Raw genomic sequence first — 22,266 nt, 5'->3', positions numbered from 1 at the left:
GCACTTAGAAATAAATATTAGCTTGATATCTATCAGACCTGGAGTTTGATAGTAGTATAGATTACATTTATATCTGCACACCAGCTCAAACAAACTAAACATATCTGTTAAAATATGGAGTTTTTATCTGTCATAAATTTGAAGTAGAACGTTTTCTGACATCATATTATGATGTATAAAAATTGAGGTCATCTCTAGATCATGAAGCTATTAGGTGTGATTTAGCTTTTCAGAGGCAGAAACTTCTCACAAAATAGTAATAATAGAAACTGATATACTAGACCATTCAGAATGGATAGCGTCTGATTCTTGCTATATGTCTATATTTTGATTTATTTACTTTCCTTTTTACTAAGTGTATTATTAACTGATACAGATAAAATGGGTTAAATTCTTGATTTTTGTTAGTTTTATGAATTTAGGTTACTGTACAATACCTCCTAAGTTTTATTCTCTGATATTTAAAACTCATTAGTAATTCATTTAAGTAATATCTATTATTTTAGAAATTTAACAGTTTTCTGATAAAGCCCCTCACCACAATATCTACAAGTAAAAATTGAAGCTTAAATTTAAGTATAATTAGGGTTCTGTTTTGTAGTATTAGTTGCAGTTTTTATGAAACCTTGACTCATGTGATGGTGGCAACTTTGGAAAGGAAAATATAAACTTAAATACAATGAGAGGAAGCATTCTCAAAATAGAAGGTAAATAAATATGTATTTTATTTTGGGTTATCCTGTTTGTAATATTTAAAATGGCAATTTTAGTTTCCAAACCTAGCTTAAGTGTTTTATAATATTGGAATTTGCATTATTTCTAATTAATTGTGACATATTCAAGGAATGAATTTCATCTTAAAAATACACTTGTATCACAACAGTTGACAATGTTAAATGTAGTTTTAAAATAATCTATTTAAAATTTTATGAAATCATATGTAGCACTATTTAGTTTTATATCATGAAAAAATATTTTTGAAAAAATTTAGTATATCTATCACTGATGGTTCACATTACTTGTTATATGTAACATTTAGATTCCCACAATTACATAACTTGAAATAAGGACCCAGTTATTTGTCAGTAATGTAGCTTCATCTATAAGGTGTTATAGTTTGGTCGTAATTTATGGTTCTTTCGGTGTCAAGTCTTCTCCACAATATGAGCCAAATTAAATACTATTAAAACCATATCCAGGGTTTTCTAGTTAAGTCATTAAACTTAAGAATATAAACTTATAAAAATGACAACTAGCATAGGACTCTCCTTTTTCCTTCCCTGCACGTGATTTATCAAAGCTGTCAAAATATTTAGTAAGGCAATGATTAGATCAAGAGTTAAAATGACAGTCTATATGTAAATGATGTAAGTTAGGTCTCTGTTCACTTTTTTAAAAACCTTTTTCATGTATATTTTAATATTTTATAAATACCACTATTATCTCTGTTTTTGAATGATTAGATAAGAATGGATTCTTTCTTTGTAACTTCAACTCATTCACAATAAGTTTGATTTTTTTTTTTTTTATGGTGACTTGACTATCTTTGTTGAATAATTGTTATGTGCCAGGAATTATGAATAACCATTTCAACTTATTTCATTTGTTCTTTGTTGCAATACTAGAAATAGGCACTATTTTATCAGTGATTAAAAATTTAAGACCAAAGAGATTACTTTGCCAAAATCAGACCATGAGAAGCAGCAGAACAAGGATACAAATCTAGGTCTGTGGAATTTCAGAGCTCATGCTTTTTTACTGGTTCTTTAATTTTTTAATATTAAATTATTATGAATGATATAATCAGAGTAACTCAAGAATGGAAAATGAATACCAGAGGTCATGGTGGGGCCTTTTCTTAAGTTACTGTAGTTAGGTCTCAATCCTTTCAGCATAAGTCAGGAGAAAGAGCCATGTATTTTCTTTGAGTTCTCAATAGTTCTCTATACTATGTGTAGTAGGTATTATGTATCATATGAGTTAGTTTTTAAAAATATGGTGGTGTTCTGTTAATTTTAAAAACATTTTTGACAGACTCCTCCATGTTAGCTTTTAGACATCCCTAGGACTAAACATTGAGAGCAATATGATTAATAATGAACTACACTATATGATAAAGAATCCATACCACTCTGTATATTATTATACAGTATATGAAGTGTCTTAAAAATGATATAGGTGAAAATCAGTGGTGATCACATTCATAATTTAAATGGAAAGCAAGCTCATAGAAAGCACCAGTGAGCTCTGATTTAAACTAATCAATGAGCTTATTTTCAAGATTCTGCCTTGATTTTTAATTTATTTGTAAAATACACATATTCAAATATTTTAAACTTTAGTTCTCAAATGGCACAGTGGCAACCTCTTGCTTAATGTTTTATTTCTTGTATATTTAGCGCATTACTGGATCTAGAAGTACATTTTTAGAAGTTAATTTAACTTAGGGCAAAAAAAGATTACTTTGGGCAGAATCATAAAAGTAGCCTACAACTTGATTGTGATATTTTAATATGTTAAAAGTATTACTGCATTAGAGAGTAAATGTTCTGTTACTTGCTAGCTCCTAACAATCATATCTGTTCTCTGTTCGAAAAAAAAAAACTAATGACCATTTAGTTCAACTACATCTTCACACTGACTGTGTTTTTCTGAAACATTTTTATTTAATCTGGTCAGAAATACTCAATAGACTTAAAAATGAGATGGTAATCTAATTGCAGATCCGTTCATTGGCAGGTATTTCTTAAATATACTTGATCCATATGCTAATGATTGTGAGATACAAAATAAATAAGAAGTTGTCTTTGTCTATTTGAGATGATAAATCATATATTTAATGTCTCTAGTGAACAAGGTAACATTCTGCCAATAATATATTCATATCATACATTGCATACTGACACAATGCTGATATTGCTTGTTTCTATAAGTATGAAATTGGTTGTGAGAAAAAATTGATTGTGAGAAACAAATACTCAGAACCTTGTATGTGCCAGTATATAATAGAGTAGTACTTGTATAGCAAACATAGTCTATGCAAATTAAATTAGAAAAAGGAAGAAATCAGTATAGGCTGCACAAAGTAGATAAAATTTGGCTGAGGTTTGAGGGATGACTGAGACATCACTGTGAGATGAAGAGTTTGTACCACCTGGGAAGAATGTAGAAACAGTGTCATTCCAGGGGGTGCTTACCTCTTTGTTCATCCTTCTTTCACATATAGTAGAATATAAAATGAGTAGTTTTATTATTATCTTTTAATTAGCATTTCACAAAAGATGGGGCTTTGGAAAATAAATACAAATATAGGAGAAAAGTTAGGGAACTAATGTTTTTCAGATATCTACAAGGTTGTATCTTTTGGGGGATATGGGGATAAATACTTTACTTTTCCAAGAAATTTTCTATTAGAAAGTTTTAAGATGGTGAAGGTTTTAAACTTCTCAGATAGTAGTTTTGTTTAAGGCTTTTTTATTATTAAAAATATATATGTATAAGTATAGTAAGGCATAGGCAGGGCATGCAGTTAATGAAGAGCACAGACTTTGGGATCAGGCCTGCATTTAGATCCTATTTTTATCTCCTTCTTAAACCATGACCTTGAACAAGTTACCCAATTTTCTTGATTTATGTTTTTCTCATCTATAAAATAGGGATCTTTGTACCTGTCTAATGGTATTATGAATATCATATGTATTAAGCAGAGTGCATGTGTCATATTAAGAGGTATGCAGTAAATGATTCTTTATTCTTAAGAGTGAATAGTTTATACTTCAAAGGATTAAGAACTAGCATATTTAAAAAATAGAATGTAAATATTTCTAATTTTGCTAAGAACAAGTCTATAAGTTAATTTCTAATTTGCTCACATTTAGGAAGAGTATGGTAATGACTACAAAAGAAATGAAGACTTTCCTTCTTATATTGTGCATCCTGAGTAGTTTAGGAGTACTCTTCTGATTCAGCTCATTTTTGTGGTACACTTAACGTTTCATAAGATATTTCACTTGGGCATGTTGATGAGGAGGAAAATGAGTATATTACATTGAAACTCTGACCTATGAAGGGATTCATGTATTGCACTTAACCTTTTTGTGTTTTATTCTTCTACGTGTTGTCTCCCCCACAAGACTGGAACCTCTTTGAGGGAGAAACAGTTTTTTTTGTTTTGTTTTTGAGGTGGAGTCTCACTCTGTCGCCCAGACTGGAGTGCAGTGGCCGCTCCCGGCCACCGCAGCCTCGACCTGCTGGGCTCCGGCGATCCTTCCGCCTCAGCCTTCCAAGTAGCCGGAATTACAGGCATGCGCTACCACGCCCGGCTGATTTTTTGATTTATTGTAGAGATGAGGTCTCGCTGCCCAGTCGGGTCTCAAACCCGCGGGCTCAGGCATTCTACTCACCTCAGCCTCCCAAAGGCGCGGAATTACAAGGCTGAGCCACTGAGCCCGGCGAGAAACAGTTTTATATCTTGTAATTTACTTACTGCCTGACAAAAAGTAATTCATACATATTTATAAAATAAAATCAAGGAATGAATGGTTGTCACTGTTTAGCTATTACCAGTTCTGTTTCTTAAATTTTAGCATATCAAAAAAAAAAGCTACAGTTAATTTTGTGAGATTTAGTAAGTAATTTTCATTTGTTAACAGTCATAGAGTCTTTTATTAAACTACTAAAACCATGAGGTTGACAAGGTGGATTAGCCGGTTTTCTTATGGCCATTAGCCTTGATGAATTTGAACCTTGTATAATCAGAGCTAGAGTTCAAGTTTAACATGTAATTTGTCTTCTAAAAGTAGTAAAAGACATTTAGCATAGCCTTATATTCATAAGATTCTTTTTTTATCAGTGTTCCACAAAGAGTCAATTAGGGCTGGATGGTCCAAATACCAAATTGTGTATAAACATGCACATTCCTTTTCTTTGTCTAGTTTTCTAGATCAACAGAGAAAAATAGGAAATAGGACACATACAAATTCTATTTCCATTTCTAATATAGCTCTGTAAACATACCCTTCCAATTCTCGGAACACGTTTAGTTACTATATTATCTTTTGTTTGCTTCCAGTTTTTTCTCTTATTGTCAACTTGAAGTTTTATAACACTCTCAGATCTTGTAAGGATACCTAAGAAAAATATTATAGCTAATGTGCCTATACTGTTCCTGACAGAAAAATGTAATCGTTTATAGCATTTACTTAGCTTATATAATCAGAAATTGTCCCCTCGGAATATATAGTAATTTTATGTTTAAAATTCTAAGAGCATAAACCTTACATAGAACTAACAGTTCTTAGTAGAAAGTTTTAATCTAGAGCATCTATATTAATAATATAAACCCCAAGCTAATTTATTATGCTTTGGTTCTTGCTGTGCATCTATAAGAATATTATCTATTGACTTTTTTTGCTTCTTGAATGCTTTTCTTTCTCTAGTCATCTAATTATTCCTGGTCAACAGACACTTGTTGATCACTACTGTGTCCCAGGTATACATTAGAGATTATAGAGAAGAGTAAGATCTACTTTCTATCATAAATGCTAGTTTTGTAACAGCAAATGGAAACTATACCTTTGATTAAGAGGCCTTTTCAGAACCCATATATTTTAATTTTTAAAGATCATATTCTATGTTATTTGACATTAGACATTGTTAATGGTGAGGATATTTTTGGACTTGGTACTTGGTTTTGGGAGGTTTAATGTGTTGTTTTCATTGAAATTTTCGAAAGAGGATAGAATTGATATGGTGGTGAATTTTCTTCAAAATCATAGCTGATTCCTCAGTGGTTATTCTTAGGTAACTAGTAAGATGATTGAAGTGCTTACTTCTACTTTTCACATTGCAAATAACTTAACTGTATGCAGTTTTTAATCCAAATTAAACACAAGTCAGTGCTTTATGGTGCTTGAGTTTTCATGGCCATAGCATGCCATGGAAGAGTATTTTATGAATTCAAAACTGAGCAGCAATAAGGAAATGGGAATAATATATATTGTTAAAGCTGGTGATTAACTTTTTAATAGGTAATGGGTATTTTTTCTTTTCCTTTTTAAGAAAGAATAAACATAAGGGTGAAAATGTTTATAAATAGTAACCAAAAATGCTTTCTTGGAGTTTTTCATTTCAGTAGATAACTTTTTTTGCACTGTATTTTCTGTGCCAGATACTCTGTTATAGAATGGATATTCAGTGTTTGAATGAGACACAAATCTTGTTGTTGAGTGATTGGATCATTTCTTGCTTCTGTGTTAGGGTAGGTGTTCTACCAGTTAGCTTGTTGATGAAGAGTACTATGCTGTATAGGTACAAATCACAGTGGTATCACTTACTGGTTGTATCATCTCATTTAATTTACTTAAATCCTATAATCCCCAGTTCTCGCATCCATAAATTTATGATATTAACATCCACCTCTTGGTTGTTGATAGGATTAGGTGAGATCATTTCTATATAGTGTTTAATAAGCAAAATAAAAATGCATAAAAGTGATACACAGCAAAGTAATTAGCCTTTATATAATTTCCTACTAAAATGCCTTTACCTATTGTGAAATAGCAGTTTGAGGGATATTATTTACCTTTTTCTTTGAAGGTGATGTTATATAGCACAGGCAATGTATGTAAGTCCCCTAAGCCCTTATCCACCTGCCCTACTGCCATTCTAATAGGTTGAGCCTTTTATTCCATTACTTTATGTGGAAATGTCAACAGGCAAACTACTTGTATTGCTTTAATGTGTCTACTTGAAAGAGATTTGAAGTCACTTGTTCATTTTATGTAGGATGACTGAGTAGCCAGTAGATAGAATTGGCACTCTTGAGTTGGTATCAGATCAGTGACCCATGGGTGATAGTCTTTTGTAGCTTATTAGTAGTCCCCTGAGGAATTCAATTTTAATTTAACTATTTATTTGTCACATAATTCATGTAGGCGTATCAATAGTCTAGGCATATTGTCATTTTTTAAAAAGGAGATAACATTCAGTATAGCTGTATACTTTTTAATGTCTTCTAATTAGGAATTTTCCTAAGGAAATAGGATGTTTCTCCCTTTTTTCCTATTGATTTTTTTTATATGCCAAGTGTCTTTGGATGCCAAATTTATCATTATAATTTGATTCATAGGGTAATTTTTTTCTAACTTTAACATTGTCTATCACAGCAGTACTCTGCTTTGTTAGCTGTATCAATTTGGGTCCACCAAGGATCAGATGCAAAATAAGACTAGACATGAAAGAGATTTATTGGGGAAAACACCCAGGATGGATAAAAAGAAGTGCATTCAGACAGTAGTGAAAGTCTGACCCTGCAAAAAGACAGGGAAGGTAGATTGGGTAGAAGAGCCACAGATTATAGTGTAGTTCTGAGAAAATTTCAGCTGCACTAATGAGAAGTCCTTGAGCCAAAGTTTCCCCTCAGAGAAATTCCTTATTTGACTGGAATGGCTTCATTCTAGTACCACTGCTGTGCTCAGTAGCAGCCCAAGGGATGTGTGACCTGGTGTGAACGCCCAGTGAATTCAAAGGTGTAAAAGCTGGAGGTTGTGAGTCAGTTCTGCTTTCCATAGCAGGTTTTGTGGAAAGATCTGAGCTGGGCAACTCCATCACTGCCACAGTTAATAATAGTAAGAATTACAGTGGCCGGTATACTTATATTATTTGATTTAGTCATATTACCAACTCTGTGCAGTATCACTCATGAACCAATGGAGAGATTGAGAGGTTAAATAACTGGTTCTAGGTTCTTTAGCTGGCAAGTAATAGACCCAGCATTCTAACTTGGGCAGGATTCTAACTTCAGAGTGCTTCAAGCATTAAAGCCACTACACTATACTGACTACATGCATATTCTGCAAAAAATTCTGTGAAACTTTATTTTTATTATAACTTAAGTAAATTCTTTTCACAATGTTTCATAAATCTAAAAATGTCTAATTACCTTTTGCCATACTAGTTTCTAAAGATCGATTTGTTTTCATTAAGGCATATATGTTCAAAACTTGTGGCTTTAGTTTTTGAATTTTGATGCATGTCTTCACTTGTCAAAAAAAAGTACATTATGCGAGTTACACCCCATCCCCCTTTTCTCCCAATATATGGAAGTTGTACTACAGATCTCTAGCTACAGTAAGCAATTCTCCGAGGATGAAGAAAGAAAATGTACATACACATAGGAATTTCTTTTCCAGAGCTAAAATTGACATTTTATAAATAATTTCCGTGTTGCAAACTTGAGACTAAGAAATCACAGCAATTCAGTGATATGCATTTGGCATGAGTCAGTTTTAGTTCTTAGTGCTTTTCATTGGAAATGGCATAAAAAGTAAGATTTCTCTGAATTTTTTATGCTGTGGGCTTACAAGAAACATAAGATGTTTTTCTCTTTTAGATGTCTGGCAGTGCATGGTAGCAGAAGTAACGAAATGGTCACAAACCCCAGCAGTACTTCCCAGGTCACATGCACCCTTAATTTTTAAAGAATCTAGAAACAACCTAAGCAGTTGATAACAGGTCATTTCTAGGTGATAAAGGGTATTTGATATGGGGTGTTGCTTTTCTTTCCACACCTCATTTTTATAGCCACTTAGAGATTTACTTTATATGGTGGCGGGTTTTTATGCTTTTAAATATGTAATGTAACTGGTAACAGAATTTTCACTTTTTTTAGTGTTCAACATTGATTTTGAGGTCTTAAGATTTTCTTTCAAGTTTTTAAAAAATTATTATCTCAGTTAATAATATATATTATATATGTATTTTATTTGCATATACTAGTTAGCTGACCTCTAAGGTTACAGAAGATCCAGATTGTTTCATTTGTAAACTCAAGAAAGTGAATCCATTCCTAAAACATTCTTAAATCTTGAATACTCAAAGTCATTTACTTCAATGTAAATGCTATTTGAAATACCAAAGACAGCCACTGTTTAAAAAAAGAGGGGAGGGGGAAGCATAATTCACAGCTACTGGCAAAAGTGTTATGTATTTTTCTTTAAAATGCCTTTATATCAAACTAATTTGAAGAGCTTTGCTTTAAAAAAAACTTCTTTTGAAAGTGAAAATTGGGAACTATAGACTGGTACTTTAGAAATTTAGTCTTTCAGTGACCTAGCAGTTGATATGAAAGCATGAATTTAAAAACAAATAGCATATTGGATGAACTGTACTATACTCATGAAAGAAGCCAAAAAATTGTGGATTAAACACTGAGTTTTAAGTTATAAACTGAATTTGCCATTAAAATGAAATGACAGGTCCTTGACCCTTGGGTGTGCTTGAAATAAATATGGAACTCAGTATTGTTTTTAAAACTATTTTGCTTTTATAATCTAAGACAGATGTACAAAAAACATGCAGTTTTTATTTTGTATTGGCAGCTTCCAAATATTTAGTATCTATTTCCAAGAGTTGCAATTAGTAAAGCAACCATGGTACTGAAATCTGCACATCCCACAAGCTAATTATATTTGCAAGGTCAGAGTGAATACATATTTTCAGAAAAATAAAGGGTTATATAAATATGTGTCTTCTACTTGGCTGTTATATCACAGTTTGTTGATCTGGAGTATAATGTGTACAATTCACAAATTTGTCTGATAACAGAAAGTGGTGTGTGATTGTGTTTATTTTACTAACCAGTATATTCACAGCAATCACTTCCAAATATCTCTCCAGTAAAGATGTGTTAATTACAAAACAGACAAGGTCTTCTATTATATTAAAGCTACTAACAAGAAGACAGCAGGAATCACACATGTAAATAGCATCATCAACCCCTATTTTAGTCCTCTGTTTTGATCTGTGAGTTGCGCATAGACCAAAGGTGCTATTAAAGACTGAGTGTATGAAATAGGCAGCATTATATGAACAAAATTTATTCAACAAGAAAACAGACCTTTAACATAAATTTAACAAGCCTGAGAAATTATAAACTATCATATGCTGCAGATTCATGCAGTGATAATAAACAAAAAAGGAAAGTAAGAGGTTTCCCTAAGCTAGCCAAACTGCTAATGGTTTTGTTATAAGCTGTCTACTGTTGCAGTGACCTCTGAAAAGTCTCAAGGCACTTGTACCAGAAAAAATTAAATGGTCAGGCTGGTGAATAGAGATTCAATGTGGTGTGCAGGACTTCAGCATGGAAAGGAATTTTTGAAAGTCAGAATCGTATTCCTGAAAATATTCTTTATATTTTAGCTTTGAGTTTTTTGCTGTTACATGTTAAGGACATAATTTTTGTTCAAAATTTTTTGATTGTTATTTGAGTTTGAGAGATAAGCTTAACCAAATATATATACACACACATATATTTCAAAATAAACTGTTAGAAAATTCATTGAGCTCCCAGAATGGTTACTTTCCTTGCCCTCCATCACCCTATACCTTAATTAATTCTTGGGGGTTCTTTGTTTAGTATGTTGCATCTAAGATTTCTATTTTTAACCATGGAGTGACCATTCTGTTGTCATTCTACTGCATCATGCAGTAAATACACAAACATGGAGAAACAACTTCAGCTTATACACACCTTCAAATGCTCACTAGGGCTTTTTCTTGAACCTTACTGTGGCATAATTAACACTTTCTTCACCCATTGCTCATTAGTGCAACTGGACATTAATGAGTCTATTTTGATAGGTTGCTTTAAAGGAGAAACTCACTATTTTCACAGTGCAAAGAACAATTAGAAAATTGTACAAAAATTAAAATGTAGACTATATTGCCATATTTATATTTTATTGCATACTAAATCTAATTTTGGTCTGCAGGTTGTTGAGCATGTTAGTTTCTTTAAGACAGTTGCTATAGTGATGGCAGCAAATTCCTTTAATCTTAGTGTAATCATTTTCTATTGGCTATAATATTGCTACTCAGGAATTGTCAGTCTAAGCATTCATTTTATTAAATCCTTGAATTTTTATCTTAATTTCTTAATAGAATTAAACATTTTTTGAAAATTCAATTTTTTAAAACAGATCATGATATCTGCTGAACTGATATTTTTATTTCCTTTTATAAAGTTTCACACCTGCTTATAATAGTCCAGAGAGATAGTACAGAGACTTCTGCATATAAAGTAGCTGTCTGCTGTTTCAGTTTGAAAATATTCAGTTTAAAAAAAAGGTATATAGGAATTTGTTGTGATATATAATGAAATTCTAATAGTTTTGTGGAAGTTTTTTTCCCTAAAAATGTTTTTACTGAAAATTTAAAATGGAATCATAAAACAATTAAACCAAAATGACACTTTGCTCTGAAATATTTACTTTTAATAGAATATCTGTTCCTAATTCTGTATTTGCTTAAGTTGACTACCTGTCAAATAATTGCTTTCTCCCTCTTTTCCTCACATTTTAACTTGATCTTATTTTATGTGCTTTTAATACAAAATGTGAGAAAATGTTACTTCTCTTTTTAAAAATAATTATAACATTTGATTAGCATATGTCTGATGTTAGTACCTGTTTTCATTATTGTTTTATAAAAATACGATTAGAAAAAATTTAAAGTATAATCGGCCTAGGCCATATTTATTTATATATAAATGTGAAAAGTCTGGATTAAGGTTATTGTATTAAAAAAAGTTTTCACAAACTATTAATTATTCATGTCTTCTAAGTATGCTTGATTTTATTTTGAGGCAAGAGAAATGAATATTTGGGAAAACTTGAACTGTTAGAAATAAAAGCAAAATCAAAGTTGATATTTTAAGGTGACCAGAGTGGACAACTTAGATCGATTCACTTGTCATAATATTTTGGTTCATGTATATATTCTTTATTGTCTTTGGACGCATCAGAACAGCCTTTTATTAAGAGCGATTTTTTTTTTCTTTCTTTAAATCTGTTCTTAGGCATACAGCCTATTGTAATGCATACTACAAACAAATTTTTCAGACTGGATTAGATTTCAGTTGCCTTAACCCAAGAATGAATACTATTTTTATTATCTTAGTATCCTCGATTGTACAAGTAAGAATACATCTAGTTGACAGTAGCTTTTAAAACATTGATAAATCTCACTTTTAATGGCAGTTCTAATAATACCATATTACCTACTATATTATCTTACTTTAAGGTTGTTTTATGTGGCAAACATGATTTAAATTCCCCTATTGAGGCAATCTGCCTTAAAGTCACATGGTTTTACATAAAACTTTACAGTGTTTAAAAGCTTTAAAAAGTATGTGACACTTGTAAATCTCTTACTATATAACAGATGATATTGCATCATTGGAGAATTTGAAGTCTTTCTATACACTCAAAAAGAAGATACCAATTATAATTTCTTTACTGTAAATGTAGGGCTTTGTCATTCTATACCATGTTCCTGGCATGAATCATGGATGACCTTGGTTTTCTTATATTGTGCCTCCTATGCTTGACAGTAGCTTGGACATTTAAGGCCATCAGACAAGGTATAAAGTCTTTCATAGTCACAAGAAGTAAAAGGTATCTGACTAGAAGAGAATACATGGACAAGTGCCTTGCTAGCTGTAATTTTGTTGTCATTTCAAGTACTGTGGTGGTGTAATTGATGTGACAGGGCTGGGCTTTAGATGTGGTCCCTTAACTTGTGCTCACTTTCAGTTTTAGTTTCTGTGTCATTCATTTTGATTAGGTAAAATTTAGGTGACAAACATATGCACACCAGTGAAGGCCGTTCGGTGTAAGTTTAGTAATGAGATATTTCAATAATAGAGATGCAAAGTTAATATTTTTCTTTATTGCTTCATGAAAATTGCAATAATTGGTGTCACCTTACATTACAAGATAGAGGGTGGTGTGCTGATGGCACAGTCAGCAGGAGGTTCTTTTTTATTAATATTATAATTAAATGATTTTCTGGAAATAATCCAAAAACAGATGCAAGTTGATGATGCCTTGTCCACTGTTGCTTGGGATCATCACTTGTTTTTTTAAAAAAGAAATGACTTGACACCTTGTTTTTATAGGTTGTTATTGATGCCTTCAGATTGATCAATGCTAATATGATGGTCTTAGGACATGAACCACGACAAACAACTTCAAATCTGGGTCACTTAAACAAGCCATCTATCCAGGTAATGTCTATATTTGATAATGTGTTAAAACTCTGTTTTACATTTTAAAAACCTGCTATACATAGTCATCTTAAGGTCTAATTCTTAGCCTTTTAATTTGCTTGCGATTACTTTTTCTTCTTGTTTTGAAAGAGAATTATAGAAATATTATTGCAAAAGTTAGATTTTGCTCATTTATAAGTCCATTTTTAATGGGGTCTTTGCATTTTCCTTTCATATTTTGAGGAAAGCCTTTTTAAAGGGAGCCTAGTAGAGTCTTTATCTTGAGTACCTTCTAGCTTGCATGGTAACATTGTAGAAAAGGATTGACAGGAATTTCAGGTGGAAGGCATAGCTATCGTCATTATTGATTAAACATTCGTCATAGCCAAAAATAATGGGAAAATTGCTGTATATTTTAAGAGCTCTCCAGAAATAATTCTTAAATAGTATGTACTTAAAATGTTCTATTTTTTAAAAAATCCTCAGCTTTGAAATAAATCCTATAAAACACATCTATACATTACTTTTGATAAGAGTTTATATCTTGTTTTTTTCTAGTGATATTGACCTTCATTACTGCAATTACTGGCATTCAGATGTTTAAATTTCCTCTTGAGTGATTGTTTTCTTTGTATAGTTCACATACCTCATTGTTTTTATATAAATATTGTCTGCAAAAGTTATTTTAAATGTTTATTTAAATGCACTACAGCCTGTGTCTATCTAGTTAATTACTTCTCTGAAGATTAATTAAAAGGATAGAAATACTATGTTTGGTTAAATAGAACATACAAAACAAAGACACTATAGTAGTTACTGCTATTCCCCTTCTAAAACCTTGTTCTGTCATAAGATTGTCTTTGGGGAGTTGTGGCTTTGACAATTAACTATAGTTAAACCTTGGTTACACTTTGATAACTTTACGCTTTTAAACATTTAATTTTGTGGCACTCACTTGAAATCTTCATCAAAATGAAATGTTTTGTTTCAAAGGATTGAGGTGTGTTGCTTTTGAAAATTTTTATGAGTCAGGGAAAACTGTAAAGTATAATGAGTATGAAATAAGCTACCAGTAATTTTTGATTGGGTACAGACAAGTCCATACTTGCATGTTCCAAGAGAATATAGTATTGAACCTGTTTAGCCTGTGATAATGACCTTTCTTATAAACCCCCATAGCATCATACTACTTCATTATTTTTTGCAAAAAGTTAAGTAACATCTCAGACTCCAAGATCATTATGATTACTCCTTGGTATGTTTCTGCCAGAAGTTTTTACTAATTGCAAGTCAGCAGCCACCTGTTGCAGATTTCATTTTTAAAATTAAAATGCTGCCTTTTAACCTTAAAAATTGAGTATAATCGATGTTAAAATTTGTTTCTATGACTAGTCCAGTTTGTATTTTTAAATTCTACTTTATAGTCTATAAGGTGGATCTATGAAGCAGTTTCCAAATCTAAGATAAACAACCTGTATATGTAACAGGTACAGCATCATATTTTCCTTCATTTTTGTTTTGCCTTCCAATTAGAATCTGTAAATATATTTTGTTTTACAGTTTATATAGCGCTCATCAGAATGACATCTATCTGGGTGCTTTATAGTTTTAAGACAATTTTAATACTAAAGCATACAAATGAGATCAAGTTAAAAAGTGACAGGACAAAACCATACTTTAAAACACTGTCTTATTTTTCTAAAACAAGCTAGAAAAAAAAAGTGACCCAGAAGAAGCTGAAGTGAATAATATCTGTAATAGAATTTTACTATATGTTAGCAGAGTCTTTAACACAGGAATCAGAAGGATTTCAGACATGCCATTCCTTTTATTTTGGTGGGGAAATTAGCTGGTGTTGAGAGACTTTTCTCCCAAACCAGCTTTCAAGTAGTAGGGATAGAAGTCGAACGACAGCCATCAGCACACATGCTGGTGGTTACTAATGATTTTTAACACAGATTTTTTTTATTACTGCTAAAGTAGTAGGGAAAAATTATGATTCATTTGTAGACTACTATTTGGTAATTTGGGGATAGTTCAAAATATGTTAAGAAAAAGATTATAAAATAGAACATACAAGTTCTCCATCATGTAAAGATACATTTTATTACCTTTGGCTGGGAAAATTATAGATTTTTAAAAAAATTTCCTTGTCCATTTTTCTTAAACTTTTTATAGTAATACATATATTACTTTTAGAAAATGTTATTTTTAAAACACTAATGACAGTGTTGAAGTAGTTAATAGACAGTTTACTTTTACTGTCATGTTTTACACAGAAACTCTAGGATTTCATATTAATATGTGAGACTATATTATTTTGTAGTTGGAACATTTGACCACTATTGTCAGATGTTTAGGATTGAGAGTTAACACGTATTTATTTTAGTAACTAACTTTTTAAAGCAATTCCATTTAAAACTGTTCAGTGACATTTCAGATCCTACATGTCACAGGAAATTTGAAGATTGGTAGTCAGCCTCATGGAAATTTAGTAAATATTGATGCATAGATGCATGTGCTTAGGCTGTGAGCCACTAGGTGTAGTCCTGATTACAATTGCATTGTGTAGTAGTGCTTAACTATTTGAAAAACATTGTTTTCAGTAATTATTGACCACAGAGTTATAAGACAGTAGCTCTAGAAGGAACCATTGTGGTTATTTTGTAAATGATGAAATGAAGGCCCATACAGTTGAGTTGCCCGGTAAGAACCGGTGCTCATAACAAGATTTTCTTATTTTTTTATGCTACAGTTAGAAATTTAATTGATTGATTAATTTTTACATAGGAAATATGTGCACAAGTTCAAAATTTTTAAAGTACAAAAAGTTATTTAATAAAAACTCCTCTTTCTACTTTTGCTTTTTTGCAACCCAGTTCTCCACTCTAGAGGGAACTATATATCACGTTTTGTTTCTTTTCAGAATTTTTTTGTTGTTATTTTCTTTTTTTACAGAAAGCTTCATTTTAGGATGTGATTTGATGGGTATCAATTAGTACCAGTTCAATTATCAATGTAAAATAATTTAAGGCAAACAATTTATCTTTGGATCTAAGCACACCTTTTTTTAAGAGCATGCAACTTTTAAAATTTATCAATAGCCTATGAATAGCTTTTGTATAATTCATAAGTTATGTTTTATAATATGCTTGCTTTTCCACAGCAATGAGTGTATGGAGGTCTAATCATAAGTAAATTTACCATGTGCAGTCCTCCTTCCACATGAGTCATTCCAAAAAGCACATGGCGGGTTTACTTATGGTTTGGGATGAATGCACTGGGGGCACGCAGCAGGTAAGTAAAATTAGAAGACTGCTTGAGGATATCATTCAATTTAAGCGAACGTTTTTACTATCATTATATATGCTAATTTTCATGCTGCCTGTGCTAGTTTTCCTACTTGTATCCAAATAATGTAATTGAAAATCAAGTAGATAGTGCCTTCAAATACCAAATTATAAACCCGGCATTATGGTTAATCTAAAAAATATGGGCCCTAGCTGGCTTCTGAAGTATGTGTTGACTGCAGCTGATATTAGCTTTATGCCCAGTGTATAGAATTGTGCAGTTAGTGCATTGCACAAAGGTGCTTGAATGAGGGGGTATCCCACTCAAGCTCCACTCTCCAGCTGGGCTTTGTGTGCTTAGAAGACTGGGGACCTTTTTCTAATTCTGCTCCTAGAGGATGCGCCTCGTAATATGCATAAAGATAAGTACAGATTAAGGGAAGCCCTGCATAGTTCCCCTTGAAGCTTAATTCACTGCTTCTGATGATTATTGAAGTGAATAAGGATTTAATAGATACTCTTAGTACTTTAATTAATATCAGCCATTTAAAATCAGTCACTTCTTCCTTTGGGATTTCATAACTCATTTTAATAGCAGACATTAGGAATATAAGAATGGATTGTTAAAATACTTATCTAAACTGGGCTCGGTGGCTCAGCCTGTAATCCCGCGCCTTTGGGAGGCTGAGGTGAGTGGATTGCCTGAGCCCGTGGGTTCGAGACCCGCCTGGGCAACTTGGCGAGACTTCATCTCTACAAAAAGTCAAAAAATCAGCCGGGCGTGGTAGCACGCGCCTGTAGTTCCAGCTACTCGAAGGCTGAGGTGGAAGGATCGCTGGAGCCCAGCGGGTCGAGGCTGCGGTGGCCGGGAGCGGCCCCTGCACTCCAGTCTGGGCGACAGAGTGAGACTCCGACTCAAAAAAACAAAACAAAACAAAAAAAATACTTATCTAAAATATTTTTATACTAGGTAGGGTGATTTTTCCTAGCAAAGCTTAAAAATAACACAATGTTTTGTTTCTTTCCTGATCCTTAAAGAACGTAGATTTAATCCAAGAATTTTCTAACATATGTTGTAGAATAATATATTCAAGAAAGAGCATGGGCTATCAGAATGACATAAATTCAAATCCCCATCTCACCCTAATACTGGAACACATTAAGATTTGTGTCTTTTTTTGTTTTTGTTTTTTTGAGTTGGAGTCTCACTCGGTCGCCCAGACTGGAGTGCAGTGGCCACTCCCGGCCACCGCAGCCTCGCCTGCTGGGCTCCGGTGATCCTTCCGCCTCAGCCTTCCGAGTAGCCAGAATTACAGGCATGCGCTACCACACCCAGCTGATTTTTTAAAAATTTATTGTAGAGATGAGGTCTTGCTGCCCAGGTGGGTCTCGAACCCACGGGATCAGGCAATCCGCTCACCTCAGCCTCCCAAAGGCATGGGATTACAGGCTGAGCCACCGAGCCCGGCTGTGTCTTATTTTTTTAAACCTGTTAAATTACAAATGTAATTGGCCTACCTTACTGTATTGCTGTGAAGGTTAGAAGATGTCATATATAAAATAGATACAAGGTATTCATCAAATGTTCTCTTACTTGGTTGAGGCAGGAGGATCACTTGAGCCTAGGCATTTGAGAGTGAGACCTCTTTAAAATTTTTTTTTCTTTTTTTGTTTGAGTCAGAGTCTTACTGTGTCGCCCAGGCTAAGTGCAGTGGCACCATCATGGCTATCACCTGTTGGGCTCAGGCAATCCTTTGGCCCCAGCCTTCCAAGTAGCTCAGACTACAAGCATGCCACACCATGCCCTGCTTATTTTTTTTTTAATTGTAGAGATGAGGTCTCACCATGTTGTTGGTCTTGAACTCTGGGCTCAGGCAATCCTCTTGCCTCAGCCTCTCAAAATACTGGGATTATAAGTGTGAACCACCACATCTGGCTTTATAAAGTTTTTTTTTTTTTTTTTTTCCGAGTGGGCGTCTCTGTCTGGAGTACAGTGGTGCAATCAAGGATCATCATAGCCTCAAACTCCTGGGCTCAAGCAATACTTCTACCTCAGCCTTCCCAGTATCTGGGACTACAGGTGCCTACCACCACTCCTGGCCAATTTTTGGATTTTATGTAGAAATGAGGTCTTGCTATGTTGCCCAAACCAGTCTCAAACTCCTGGGCTCAAGTAATTCTCCTGCCTCGGCCTCCCAAAGTGCTGGGATTATAGGCATGAACCACCATGCCCAGCCTAAAAAATATTTTCTTTAATGTTCTTTTTCCTACCTCAATAACACCTTAAGACTTACACTGTAAAAATTAATTAGTTAGAGAGTGGTAGTTTGGTTAGCTTTGTCTTTAGATTCCTGAGAGTTAATCCAAAAGCCCTTTTTGTTTTTATACTTGTTTAAAATATTCCACTCTAGACTAGGTGACAGGGTGAGACCCTGTCAATCAATCAATCAAAATATACATATTTTGTATTTGGATTCAAAGGTATATAGAAGGTGTATTTCTCTACTTTCGTTCTTTTCTCAGCTGCTAGAGGGGTCCTTTTGGTCACCAGGTATCATTCTAAGCCTAAATTGAACCCCTGTTGCTAGAGTTAGATATTTGGGCCATTATAAATTGATTCCAGCACATACAGGGTTATTATTTCTTAATTAAAGCCTTGCCATTAGCTTAAGATTTACTTAATTGGCCTGTTTGTCTTGGTATTGAGTACAGTGAAAAAAATTTGGTTAGTGAGATTGCATGTCATTGGATTAAGAACATGAACTAGATAGACCCAATACCTGCACACCCATGTTTATTGCAGCACTATTCACAATAACAAAAACATGGAACCAGTTGTGCTGCCCATCTAAAATAGACCTGATAAAGAAAAGTGTACTTATACACGATGGAATATTATGCAACCATAAAGGAGGACAAACATATGGACTTCACAGCAACTTGGATGGATTTAGAGTCTATAATACTGAGTGATTTCTCACAGAAACAAAGAACAGAGTACCACATGTTCTCACTCATAAGCAGACCCTGAACATTTACCATAATACTATAAGAAAGGGATTGGCAGTAGCAGGATACTGCCGGGGTGGGAGAGTACAACATCAATAAGGGTACCTGATCTCAAACAAGGCAAAGTGGGGACCGAAGGAAGGTCCAAACTTTACTTGTACAGTATTCACTTGTATACCTAATCCTGAATTGTACTCCACATCTTTAAAATAAATTATAAAAATTAAAGTTAAAAATTAAAAAAAGAACAAACTCCACATTGTTAATTTAGAGACATGCGTGGACACAATTACTTGAATGCATCAAAACTGAATTAAAAAAAGAAAAACCCCAGATGAATGTAGGTAAAGAAACAAGTGAATTATTATGACTTTTTTTTCTATAAACAAATTTATTTCTTTTCTTTTCTTTTCTTTTTTTATTTTTGAGTAGGAGTCTCACTCTGTCACTCAGGCTGGAGGGCAGTGGTGTGCTCCTGGCCACCGCTGCCTCGACCTGCTGGGCTCAGGCAATTCCTCCGTCTCGGCCTTCCAAGTAGCTGGAACTACAGGCACATACCACTGTACCCGGCTAATTTTTTGCTTTATTGTAGAGATGAGTTCTCGCCAAATTGACCAGGCTGGTCTCGAACCCATAGGCTCAGGCAATCCTCTCACTTCAGCCTCCCAAAGTACTGGGATTATAGGCATGAGCCACTGCGCCTGGCCCAACAAATTTGTTTCTGACAGTCCTGGAAGCTGGGAAGTTGAAGGCTTTCTCTTTGAAAGAACCCCCCCCCCACAAGTGTCATAAAATAAGTTATGAATAAGTTTAATAAGTTATGAATAGTTAATTTAGAACTTAGGTTATGATGAGATTAAACCTTACATCTGACTCTGAAACTGTTGAATTTATGTTGTTCTATATCATGGCTTAAAGAATGTATAACCAGTCCCTCTAAATCTCACTTCTAAACCCATAGCTGAGAAGAATATTTTAACGTAATCTTAATTTGCTTAACAATAAACTGTCTTTTTCAGAAGATGATAAAGGTATTATATGCAGGATATGTCAACAGTTTTAAACATTTGTATTTTTTTAGATGAAGAATATTAATTTGTCCTTTTAAAAATCATTTATCTATGTAGGCATTAATTCATGGACTAAACAGACATTATTATTCCATTACTATTAACTATCGGAAAAATGAACTGGAACAGAAGGTAAGTTTAATTTTTATCTTATGGGAGGAAAACATCTTTTTTAAAACATTTAGACTATTATCTGGTATATGATTTAAATTAGAATTGTTGACATCTTTATGTTTCCAAATTTTTTTGCCGTTGCTGGTGACTTGCAGCATAAAATAAAGGAATATTTTACTGGACATGTTGAAAGACATATTTTACCTTGCTGGTAGAGGCTAAAGTGGAAGAAGAAGAAATAGGAAACAAGTCAAGCATTCCAGTTTTATGAACAATCATAAAAATATTTCTCTTAGTTTTTTGATTTTTTAAATGTATTTTCTCTAATAAAATGACCTTTTGTAATTAAGCTACTAAATATATAGCTTTCTAAATTTGAGAGGAGTAAGTTAAATTGTAATTATGTAATAATTTTGAAAGCGCATCATGTTTATCTAGGGGTAAACTAAAAGTGAGTCAAGGGAACAGTATAGGGTCTTCAGGTATTTTGAACTAGATTCTCATCCCTTATACCAAACTTTTTAACATTTGATTTACTTTTGAGCATTACCTAGTATTTTGGTGGATTAGCATTCTTTTGTTTGTTTCTGCTATTTTGGGATTGTTTCTAGTACAGTTTTTCTCCCAACTAATGCCAAATATTTAACACTGCTTGTTGTTTTTAAAAATTATAGTCTGAACCACCTTTTCCTTCTTTACTATTACAATGATTCATCTACCAAATTAGATTATTGTATTTCTCTCTGGCAAAGTCTTTAAAAATTTTTTTTTAAAGAACAATGAGTTTAGTATTGATAACTAGTACATTTTGGTTACTGATTCTGCTCTCAAATCTGAAAGTGATAAAGTGTCAGTAGAAAATAAGACCATTCTTAATAGTTCCAACTGTTTTTCACCACAGTGCCTTAGAATGGGATTCTGAGGCATGGCAAGCAGGGAAAGGAGTAAGTTGAGCTCTCAAGACTTGCTTCTTCTTTCAGCTAGATCACTCCCATTTTTAATGTAATTTATATATTGGAGAGCAGGATGTGTAATATAAGATTTTTTGAAAGAAGAATTCTATTTTTGTATTTTAAAGTTTGATAGATATGTGTTTACAAGATGGAAGCCATCCACAAATGTATGTGAAGGGCCCAGGTGCTTGAGCATAGTTATTTGTGAGGGAAGCGAGGGACCCATTCTCCCTTGGCATGAAGGATCCGATAAAGCTCTCTTCCAACTGTTTACTCTGTCCCCAAATTTACTTCTGCTGTGATAGATTTAGTTGATTGCTTTAAGTATATTTCAACACTTTAAATTTTACATAGAGTGAATACAGGCTGTAAAAAAGGGCATCTGAGCCGGGCTCGGTGGCTCAGCCTGTAATCCCGCGCCTTGGGAGGCTGAGGTGAGTGAACTGTCTGAGCCCACGGGTTCGAAACCCGCCTAGGCAACTTGGTGAGACCTCATCTCTACAACAAATCAAAAAATTAGCTGGGCGTGGTAGCACGCGCCTGTAGTTCCAGCTACTTGGAAGGCTGAGGCGGAAGAATCGCTGGAGCCCAGCAGGTCGAGGCTGCGGTGGCCGGGAGCGGCCACTGCACTCCAGTCTGGGCGATAGAGTGAGACTCCAACTCAAAAAAAAAAAAGGGCATCTGATATCTGACATTCTATCGAGCTAATTACATCAATTTTTCTTTTTCTTTCTTTGGCTATCTCATAAATTTAGTCATTAACCTTGGCATCAAAACATTAT

At 33.5% G+C, this 22,266-nt stretch overlaps 1 protein-coding gene across 2 annotated transcripts in view; it reads left to right on the top strand.

Moving 5' to 3' along the window:
• The window catches only part of PSMD14 (proteasome 26S subunit, non-ATPase 14), a 102,143-nt gene that overhangs the window by 60,604 nt on the left and 19,273 nt on the right, over nt 1-22,266 (top strand). For both annotated transcript variants that reach the window (XM_008049920.1, XM_021708500.1), the window contains 2 exons: nt 12,959-13,066; nt 20,475-20,549. In XM_008049920.1, coding sequence (XP_008048111.1) covers nt 12,959-13,066; nt 20,475-20,549 — 183 coding nt within the window. The remainder of the gene's footprint in view (nt 1-12,958; nt 13,067-20,474; nt 20,550-22,266) is intronic.

Source organism: Carlito syrichta, unplaced genomic scaffold (genome assembly GCF_000164805.1).
Source record: "Carlito syrichta isolate Samal-C Ts95f unplaced genomic scaffold, Tarsius_syrichta-2.0.1 Scaffold139321, whole genome shotgun sequence".
Lineage (NCBI taxonomy): Eukaryota > Metazoa > Chordata > Mammalia > Primates > Tarsiidae > Carlito > Carlito syrichta.
This window is presented reverse-complemented; position numbering and strand designations above follow the sequence as displayed.